Source organism: Pangasianodon hypophthalmus, chromosome 1, assembly GCF_027358585.1.
Source record: "Pangasianodon hypophthalmus isolate fPanHyp1 chromosome 1, fPanHyp1.pri, whole genome shotgun sequence".
Lineage (NCBI taxonomy): Eukaryota > Metazoa > Chordata > Actinopteri > Siluriformes > Pangasiidae > Pangasianodon > Pangasianodon hypophthalmus.
The window spans coordinates 11,574,352-11,585,757 of NC_069710.1; the positions used below are offsets into that span (position 1 = coordinate 11,574,352).

Below are 11,406 nucleotides of genomic sequence, written 5' to 3' on the forward strand. Positions count from 1 at the left end.
TATGCTTCTATAACCTCCTCCACTGCCTTTTCAAAGTTGTTATACCTTTCTGTAATAGGGGCTGAGGGGCTGGTGTACTGAAGGGATTTGAACCTGTTTGCTAGTTCAAGCAGGAACCTCTCTTGAAATCCAGGATCTTGAAGTTTCTTCAGGTCAAATGTCTTTCTTGCATTTGGATTTGCTGTGTTCGGTGGTACTGTAACAGCAGAACTCGGCCTCACTCCCTCACTCACTGCTCAGCATTGTTGCTTGGACTAAGGCATGCAGAGTTAGGATTTGAGATCGTACCTTTATGTGTAGCATGACTAAGGCCAGCCCTAATTCTTTAAAAAACACTCAACACCTTCTACCCTCTGAAGTCATCTAATCAGGATAATTTCCCATCCAGATAATGAATGCAACAATGCCTGCAATGTCAATCATGTTGAATAACAGTAGCACATACCATCAGGTGATCTTGTGCTTATTGTGTGCATTGCAGAGAGATCGTCCAGATTACCAACACCATATTTGGTGGCATTGTAATCCTGGATGATTTCAGGGTTGTACTGCCGATCCACCAACTTTTTGTCATAGTACATGGTAGAAAGTGCCAGAACTTATATTCCTTTAGATAGCACATAGGAAAGCAAGGCAGGTTGCCCAAGAAAGCAAAAAATGGGTGTATCATCCTCTCTGGCAACATTTGGCATGGTGCCACTAGTTCTCTCACCACTTCCTCTTGACCAGCTTCCTGTTGTGTTTGTCATAGTATAAGTCACAAACACTCATATAAAAGACTATGCTTATGAAGTGTCATTTTATCTGCCAAAGTAAATTCTAAGAGAAAATCCGCAGATGGATCTATGTCCACATGTGAGCTGTCTGCCTGCTGAAAATACGCAGAATAGTGATCCTCTGTCCCGTCTGTGGATCACCTGATATCTGGTCACCACAGAAAGATGGATTCTAATAATGATTCCTTTTATAAAGTCACATACTTGGAATTTCTTCATTTTTACTGGGATCAGATGTGACCCCAACAGATATGCCATTATTGGTATTGAGTTAATGCTGTGTGGTGTTACACAGTGAAAAAATACGTTGCTTATTAACTTGAGAAATAAAATGGCACAAAGGTTCAATACCTTCTGACAGCATAGAATGAGCACAAATGAACAAGATTTTACCTGTGTGATTAGGATTGGGTGTGATTAGATGGATTCTTGAGTGACAAATCCTGCCTTTCTTTTCATGCATTTAAAATATATCACTTAAAAACTTGATAAAATAATGTTTCTTTCAACAGTGGAAATGTGGCACAAATGACAAATGTGGCACAAATTTTGGTGTCATTTGGATGGTGATAGTGTGTTCTGCTGTTCCCCATGATTGTTGGAGACAGCTGTGCACTCCTCCTTATCAGCACTTTCTTAAGACACTACCCTTCATACTTCATTAATTTTAAGCTTGATTCTTGAAGTTTTGTGAATAACTGATTTAAAACCTACTACAAGTCAAAACCCGGTCAAGTTTGGCTAAAAAAATCTGAAAGTACTGCAAAAGTTTTAAAGTCTTAACATATTTTGAAGATAATGTGTATCACACTCTTTCTGACTTTTGTTGGCTGATTTTTATGGCCAATAGAAAAATTATGGATCATTCAGTAATGACTAAGCATTACATGTTTACCTCATTCAGCTGCATTTCTAGGTATACAATTATTGTCTGTAGCACAGACACATAATATGTTATCTTTCGTCTACCCTGTCCATCGATAGAAAGAGAACACCACTATAGTATCATCCAAAGTGTGGCAACAGGGGAAGTGTGTCTAATAAAGTGGCCAGGGCTGTTTTAAACACAAAGCTTCAGTGAATACATGTCTAATAGATGCTAGTCATGTATTCACTGAAGCTTTGTGTTTAAAACAAAATAAAAATAAAGTTGTAGAGTTGTAGTCTAATAGATGCTAGTCTACAACTCTACAACTGTCTTAGAAACTCAACCTTGTGCTTAAGACAGAACAGAACATATATATACATGTGTGTGTGTGTGTTATCTCATGGCCTCAATATAAAACTATATATACAGTACTGCAAAAGTCTTAGGCACATGCAAAGAAATGCTGTAGAGCAAAGATGCCTTCAAAAATAATGAAACTAAATGTTTTTACATTTAAAAAAATACTATAAAGAGCAGTAAACAGTAATAAGTGAAACAAAGTCACTATTTGGTGTGACGATCCTTTGTGTTAAAAAAAATTGGTAGTCTCCGGTACAATGTGTGCAGTTTTATAAGGAAATGAGCTGTATGTGTTCAAGCTGGAAAATTTAAGGCTACTATTTATTATACCACAATTGTTACAACAAAGTTCTATTGTATTGCACAGTTTTGCAGCTGGTGCTCAAAGCAAAGCGCTACAAATATGGTTTTGATGTTCTATGTCTTTCGCAGAAGACAAATACTGTGCACGCCTAGATTGAATGCCTTATTTTGAATGAGTAAATTGCTTTTAAAATTCTATAAACGATGGGAGATTCTCAGTTAATGTAGGCCATGCCTGTAATATTGGTATAGTTTGTATTGTATCTGTATTGTTCCATAATTGAATTATGCATAATGCATAATGGTTGAAATGTATTTAAGAATCAAATGGTAAAACAAAGAAAGTCAGGGAGGAACATGAGAAAGACAGAGAAGAAAATGGCAGAGATTTAGAGGTCCAAAAAAAAACCACCCTACACCAGAGGGTCAAAGGCCATGATAAATATTTTTACCAAGCTAAATAAATGTGGGTAAAACATTATGTACATGAAATTCCAAGCATGTCTCCTGATTTTACAGTAACTTTTACAGTGTTACAGTGTCCCACTTTAACAGTATCACATGAAAAAATAGAGGTAAGAAAAGATTCTAAGAAGTGCCATTCTACCTGGTTTTTTATTTGTTGCTTTTGAATAGTACAAAGGAGATTTTAAGCTTTTTATTATAGATATTCTGTTAGATTATATGACACTGGGATTATGGGAAAAAGTGATATAAAAAGTAATATTTTCAAAAGTCTCCCACTTTAGAAATATTCACCCCATCTGTGTTCACTTAGGACGCATTAGCCGTTAAGGAAGCAGGATGCATTAACACATGGGTAATACACGTGCACACACACACGCGCACACACACACAAACTCACTCAAACTCACTGTACACTCTGTGTATATTATCATTATCTTTTACTGACACACAGTCAGGTCCATAAATATTTGGACACTGACAAGTTATTGTTATTTTAGCAGTTTACCACAGTATATACAATCCCCTCCGAAAGTATTGTATTAGCAAGGCCAATCAGCTTTCATTTCCTGATTTTACATCTAGTACATGGCACCTTTGGTGGAAGCCCACCCAATTGTTAGGTGAGCAAAAGTATAAAAACAGGTAGTCGTCATAAAGTAAATAACTGACATCACCAAACTGTTGCATTCATTTTTTGTGATGCTTTTCCAGGCTTGTACTGCAGCTTCCTTCTGTTGCTGTTCATTTTGGGGCATTTCTCCTTTCTGTCTCCTCTTCAGGATGTGAAATGCATGCTTAATTGGGTTAAGGTCTGGTGATTGACTTGGCCAGTTTAAAACCTTCTGCTTTTTTTTCCCTCATGAAGTCCTTTGTTGTGATGGCAGTGTGTTTCGGATCATTGTCTTGCTGCATGATGAAGTTCCTCCCAATCAAATTGGATACATTTCTCTGTAAATTGGCAGACAGAAGGTTTCTACAGAAACCATTATGAGTTACATCATCAATAAAGATTTTCCAGAAGCAGCCATACAAGCCCAAGCCAACAATAACACAACCTCCACCGTGCATGACTGATGAGCTCATATGTTTTGGATAATGAGCAGGTCCTGTCTTTTTGGTAAATTCTAATCTAATCTGGGCCCCGTTCTTCATACATCGCTTATTACATCCGAGATCAAAAGACACATCTGAGATGATATGATCCAGCTAATCATTATCTGGCTAATTCGGCTCTTCGAACACACCTGTTGTTGATGATTATGGCTAGATTAAGTTATCTGAGATCATTGCGTGTTCATGCGCTGGTTTAAAAGGGGCTATGTATCGATAGTAGAAACACTGATCAGCAACGCTGCTATTGGTTGTCCGCAATGGCTAAAGAGCGTGCCCACTTTTTCTCAGCGACAGAGCAAGAACTCTTAATGGAGGGCTATGGCGAGTTCCAAACTTTAATAAAAACCTCAGGGAACACCTCAAAGGCTGCAAAAGCCAGGAGAGAGGGTTGGCAAAAAGTTGCAGACAAAATAAATGCGTAAGTAAGTGACGGTGTTAGATGTTTTTATCACTTATTACAGTATATATTATGTACTTTTCTTTTTTTTTTTCATAATTACTTTAATCTTTTATATTAGAGCCACCATGGGACCCACTAGAACTTGGGAACAAGTAAAGGTGAAATACAAGAATATTCTACAAAATGGTAATATTAACTACATATACTGTTCTTAGTATTTTTTTTAAAATAGACTGTGAAATGATGTGCTTCTTGTCTGTTTATATCAGCAACTAGGAAAAAGGCAGAGCAAAAAAAAAAAAAACAGGCGGTGGTCCTGTGCCCCCACATCACACCCCGGCAGAAGAGCTGGCCCTTGGGTTAAATGTGAACCGACCCAATGTTCAGGGCATCCCTGGGGGCAGCTCTTCCTTAGACCCACAGCCGGGGACCAGTAGCAGCAGTACCTTCATTACTGGTAAAGAGGCTTTTAATTCTCTTTGTGTACTGTAACATAATTGGTTGCTACCTTGCAGTTGGTGTAATCCAAATGTCAGCTACACTCATGTTAAATCTTGAGTAGTGCTCTGAATTGCATTGACATGAAAGGATGGCAGCTAAACCTACTTTGAGTGAATGTAAAAATGTTGCTATGTTTCTTTTACCTCATTGTAATGAAACTGTTTTTTCCCCTTTTGTGCAGTTTCACATAACACACAAACACTTTTACCTGTTCCCATGCAAGTGGTGGCTGAAGCATGTGCAGTAAGTGGACTTGGTGTACTTTGTTTTTTTACATCAATAGTGAAGACAGTGTATCACTTTGTCATACCATTCATTGTCTTTGCACAGGACAGTGAAGAAACCCTCTCGGATGAGTGCCCTTTGGAGAAAATACCTGTCAGTGCATAACTACACATAAAAACACACTATATAATACACACTATAAATTTGTATCAACTAATGTATTTTCTATTTTTGACTGCAATATGAGTTGCAGGAGTCCACATCTGCAGAGAGGCCTGCAGAGAGGGAGTCTGCACAGAGAAGTGATACAGAGGTGGACAGTGTTGCATATCTTTTTTTTTTATTTTTTTATTTTTTTTAATTATTATTAGTTCAATTTATTTTCTCTGTAAATGGCACAGGGTGACATCCGTTCCCTCTATAAACGTAGTCTGCAGCATAAGATGAATATTTGGAATTAAAAAAAACAAAAACTGAGGGGAGAAATGGAGATCCAACAGCTAATGAAGAAGAAAATTGCACTAGAAATAGAGATGCTGCAAAAGGAACTTCAGAGTAAGTACTAAAACACCATTTCACACAGAGCACTACTGTTGACCTTGCATAACAATATCTGTCTTTGCAGGCAAAAGATGACCTTTTTTTTCAAGAAAAATTAATAAAGATAATAAAAGTAATATTTGCCTTCTCTGTGTTTTTTTTATTTTTATTTTTTTTAATTCTTCTCAAAAATAGTGCTCCACAATCCTATCCTGTGCAGCTCTGCCACTAGGTTGGTCCAAGTGCACTGGCTGGAGGTCATCATCAGGCTGCACCTCCACCACAGGGGTCCTCTCCTTTCTAATGGTGGCAATGTTGTGTAATACAGCACATGCGACAATAATGTTGCATGCCCTGTCAGGAGCAACCCTCAGACTTTTCAGACACTGAAATCTTCCCTTTAGTTGCCCAAAGGTCAATTCAATGCATGCCCTTGTCCTGGCTAGAGCTGCACTGTAATGGGTTTGTGTCCCAGGGTTGGGGTCAGGGAATGGGGTCATAAAATACTGCCTACAGGCACAGCCCCTGTCCCCAAGCAGGATCCCATCGTAGTCACCTGTACAATGGTAAAATGCAGTTGTGTTAGGCCCAGAATAAGTGTGTGTAAAATGGTGAGCTTGACATTAATATTTTCCTTACCATGTTCAAATAATGTGCATAAACGTGACTCTCTGAAAATTCTTGAGTCATGCACAGATCCTGGCCATTTGGCTTCCACATTTGTGATATGGCACATAGGGTCACACACCATCTAAGACATTTTAGTCAATCAACTGCATACTTATGGAATACATTCTTGTATATATTACCAATCTAAAATATTAAGAATTGTAATAGTAACTCACCTGCACATTTATACTGTGAACCCCCTTGCATTTTACAAAATCCCCTTCACTGGGGCCTGGTGGGGCCTTGATATGAATGGCACCAATCACATTAGGAAAGCCTGGGGGACAATCAATTCATATTTACTGGCGTGGTCTCATTCACATGATTTTTATTAACAAGTAGAATGTACCTGAAATGGCGAAAAAGCTCTGTTTTACAACTTGGGGTCTTAAGTGGCTTGGAAAGACCACAAAAATTCCTAAAAAATGCTTGAAGGCCAAGTAAACTTTGCGAATGGCACGACAGACAGCACTGTTGGCCAAGTTCTCCGCATCTCCAGTAGTGTAAAGGAAAGTGCCACTCGCAAAGAATCTCAACGCGATGCACACAGTTTGTGCTGTTGTTAAAGCCCTACTCTGACGAGTCAAACTTTTAATATGAGGTTCCAACAAATTAATGATGTAAATGACACCCTCACATGAAAAACGATATCTTTCAAAATTGCACTATCGCGCTGTGCTAATGGATCTTGTCTGTCTCGCAAAACGCGATTAATTCTAAAAGCTCTGTGAATTATCCTTGTACCTTCCACAACAGGTTGCTCTCGTAAAAACGGGCAAGATATAGCTGCGACAGACTTACCGTATCACCTCCGCTTATATAGCCATGATCTAATCCTGTTTTCATGAAATAAGCCTGCTCCCGAGCAGGTTTAAGCTTACCGACCCGTTGCTATGACAACAACTTCAGGATGAGCGTCGAAGAACCAAATAATACAAGATCATGCCAAATCGTCAACAATCAAATCCAGCTAACTGAGTTAGCGACATACAAAGAACTGGCCCCTGGTCTCCCTGTTTTTGGGGCTTACCAATGGTTTACATTTTGTTGTAAACCCTCTGTATTTACCCTGGTGAGGGCTTGTCTTGATTTTTGACTTTGACACAGCCTGGCTAACCTTACCAAGAAACTTCAAGTGGTTGCTAAGGTCATACAGTCAAAAGAACATTGTTATGAAATTTGATGATGAATGCTTATCATTTTCTTATTTTCTTTGTGGCTGTGCTTAAAAGCAGAATTAAGCCTATTGTCTAATCGTTAGTTGATGGACTGACTGTTGAACAGGACAAATTTTAGCAAAATCTGCAGTGCCATCTATTGGTACATTTATGAGCTGTCAAAAAAAATTCCTTATGTGACAAACTGAAGCTTGCAAAAGCAAAAGTGTACAGGATCATTCTGAGTCTTTAACATATAGTAATAATCCTGTGTTTAAAAATTGTGAAGAATTTTCCAGTTCTGTGGCTGTTCCTGAAGGTACAGTGGACATAAAAAGTCTACACACCCCTGTTAAAATGGCAGGTGAAACTAATATAAAGAATGTCAGAACTTTTTCCACCCTCAATGTGAAATTACAGCATACAAAAGTTAAGTGAAATACAAACAGAAACACTTTAGGGTAAAATAGGAAAAATAAAGTTACAATAACCCAGTTGCATAAATGTGCACACCCTTTTATAATTGGGGGTGTGACTATGTTCAGAATGAACTAATAACATTCAATCTCATGTTCAAAAGTAATTATCATACAGCTATCATCAATGAAAAAGGTATGTTTGGCGCAAAAAAAAAAAAAACACATCACCAAAAGAACACCATACCCACAGTAAAGAATGGTGGTGGCAGCATCATGCTTCAGGGCTGCTTTTCTTCAGACCAAACTGGGGCTTTTATCAAAGTGGAAGAAATCATGAATGGCTACTTATACCAGTCGATTTTAGTGCAAAACCTTCAGGTGACTGCTAGTAAGCTGAATATGAAAAGGAATTTCAACCTTCAGCATGACAATGACCCAAAGCATACATCCAAATCAACAAAGGAATGGCTTAACCAAAAGAAAATCAATGTTTTTGAATGGCCTAGCTAGAGCCCAGACCTCAATCCAACTAAAAATCTGTGTGGTGACCTGAAGCAGGCTGTGCACAGGAGATGCCCTCACAATTTGATGGATCTAGAATGTTTTTGCAAGAAAGAATGGGAAATATTGCCAAGTCAAGATGTACCACGCTGATAGAGTCTTGGTGTAATAAAATCAAAACATGCTTCAACAAAGTATTAGGATAGGGGTGTGCATGCTTATGCATCTAGGGTATTGTAAGGTTTTTTCTTTTTCTTTTCTTCTTTATTTTCCCTAAAAAGTTTCTGATTGTATTTCACTTTATTTGTACACTTTGAAAATTTCATTTTTTCACATTACAAAAACCTCCCATGTTAACAGTGGTGTGTAGACTTTTTATATCCACTGTAAAATTAACTCTGAGAATGACTATCTTGGAGTAGTGTGTTGGAAGAAAGCAGCTTAGATTTTAGAAAATATCCAATAACATTTTACTAAGTATGTTGGTTTCAGTGGTACCCATAAGTACTAGGTGGTTGGTTTCAGTGGTACCCATAATTTGTTTTTTAGTTATTTACAATATCTTAAAACTCACTGAACAAAAACAGCCTGTTGTAAATAGACATACATATGAAACATGGAGCTGTACTGCACATTTTATTCTTGGTCCATGACTGCAGCGTCCTTCAACAGACCAATTCATGCAGAAAGTGATTCTGAAGGATTTGTAGTCATGTGTAACATGTAGTCATGTGTCTGTCTCATTTTACCATTTTATTGTTTATTAACAATTAAATTACAGACATTTGTAAATACTTTCAGCAGTTACAGAATTAGGGGTGTTTTAGAAGAGTTTTTGGAAAATGTAGTTGCTGTGACTGCCTACATATTGTTTTCACTGGGATCCTGCAGGAAAAAAGAAACTAAACCAAAGAGTGTGATTGTGCAGGCTGATTAAATGGGCTGGTATTGTGAAAGCCTCACTGTGTATTTGCATGTGCCAAAATATAATGATAATAGTATTAAATATCTTTGTGATACAGTGATGTGATCATATAATAAGAAAAGCAACCTAGAAACTCTGTCATTCTTTGTTAATACATGCCCATCTAATTGAAAGTTTTATCACAAAGAAGGCACAGATGCTTTCAGTCGTACCAGATTTTTACAAATATAAACACTCATCTACTCACCTTAACCTGTCTAACCCTGTAATATATTAGATGAGTTGAGGAATGACTTCTCTTTCCTGGGAAATATGACATTGGGTAGACTGTCTGACTCAGATTGGGAAGTCAAAACATCAAAAATGTGTGTGTAAAAACATATGAAAACTTGACAACACTCAAAATAAAGCATGCCCTAAAGTGTTTTTCTTTCAATTACATAATGCATCGTTGTTCTCTCTTACCAAGCACACAAATTTGATTATTTTCCAATAACAATATCAGAAAATAATAATCGTAGGGTAGTAACAGCAACTTCACTATGCATCAGTTACACTGTGCAAATAATATGATAAAAAATACAAAGCAGTCTAAAAGAGATTTTTAGTAGTTAATACGATGTGATTACATATTCTCAGTAAATTATACTTCAAATTCTGCTCATTGCTTGCTGTTAACAATACAAGCACCATTACTTCAGAATGGAGAACAAAGCAACAAAAATGCCATTAAAAAAAAGGTAAAACATTAACAACAAATGACCATCACCCTCTCTGAAAAGGGGATGTCTAACAACAGTATTATGGAATTATGGACTTTTTACAAATTGAAATAGACTTTCGTGATAATATGTGATAACGGTTACAATTTTTTATTTTGTCATTGTGCATGATGTTCCTTAGGAGTGCATAGTGGTCATCCTTTCTGAGACCTCACTTTCAACTGTTGTACCCTGGCCAAAGCAAAGAGGAAACCACTCCTTCAGGATCTTTAGAAATAAATTCCTGAATTTCTGCCCCACAAAGGCGTAGATTATGGGGTTGAGGCAGCAGTGACTGAACGCTATGGTTTCCACCCACTGCATAGCCATGTTCAGGTCTTGATCCCTCTGACAGCTGTTCATGTAGCCCAAGTGATGCAGGAACTTCAGGAAGATGACGATGTTGTAGGGGGTCCAGAAGAGGAAGAAAACAATGACCAACACCAGCACAAGTTTGACAGCTTTGTGTTTCTTCTGAGACTTCATGGTCATTAAGATGGGGATGATGCGTGAGTAGCAGAACACCATCACTGAGAGAGGAATGATCAAACCAAGAAAGTTCAGTTCAATGTATGAGAATGATTTCCAAGCTGTCCCTTCGGGATATTCCACTTTACATGTCCATCCATCTGATTCATTCTTCACTTGGGAGAAAATGATTGCTGGCAGAGAAGCTCCCAAGCTGAGTGTCCACATAAACAAAGACAGCACTATAGTAGTTCTGACAGACCGGTACTTGGAGAAGAGGGAGTTATAAGTGTGGACAATGACAGCGTAGCGGTCTATGGTCATTAGGACCATGAAGAAGATACTTCCATAGAATCCCAGCATGTAGAGCGCTGTCACTGCATGGCACATGAAGCTCCCTAAGGTCCACTTACTGATGGCAGCGTAGTGGGCCCAGAAGGGCAATGAGATAAGGAAGAGGAGGTCAGAAAGTGCCAGGTTAAAGAGGCACAGATCTGACATGTTGGACCCTTTGTGATACTTGACCAGGACACAGACCACTAGGCCATTGCCAATTAACCCCACAATGAATACGACGCTGTAGAGGGAAGGGAGGAAGACTTGGCTGAAAGCCATTACATTGGTGTAGTTGCAGGGTGAGAACTCATCCGGTATTATGTTGTCATAAGCAGAAAAGATATTGGCTGTTTATGGAAAAAAAGGCTCTTATTATGACAGATTGCATGAAAAATTACAATGTAATAATGTATACAAAAACATAAAAAGGCTAATACATGTTTAAGGGAGTGGCTGCACAAAAAGAGCAGTTGCACCTTTTGATAGCTTCTTTTTCAGCTGACGAACATACTGGTGAAGAGGTGACAGCAGGGGTGAAACGCAATGCAGTTATCTGTATCAGTTTAGTGCTCAAAATATTCATATCTGTTTTAGGATTTAAACCAGAAGTGGTTGT

At 38.1% G+C, this 11,406-nt stretch overlaps 1 protein-coding gene and 1 pseudogene across 1 annotated transcript; both read right to left on the reverse strand.

The window, feature by feature from the left end:
• Nucleotides 1–5,739: 5,739 nt before the first annotated feature.
• LOC113534102 (putative nuclease HARBI1) lies at nt 5,740–8,802 on the reverse strand (annotated as a pseudogene).
• Nucleotides 8,803–9,124: 322 nt separating this feature from the next.
• On the reverse strand, nt 9,125–11,131 carry LOC113534140 (C-C chemokine receptor type 5-like). Its single transcript, XM_026926756.3, has one exon. It carries the CDS (start codon nt 11,067–11,069, stop codon nt 10,125–10,127), a length of 945 nt encoding a protein of 314 aa, XP_026782557.2. The 5' UTR covers nt 11,070–11,131; the 3' UTR covers nt 9,125–10,124.
• Nucleotides 11,132–11,406: the final 275 nt, after the last annotated feature.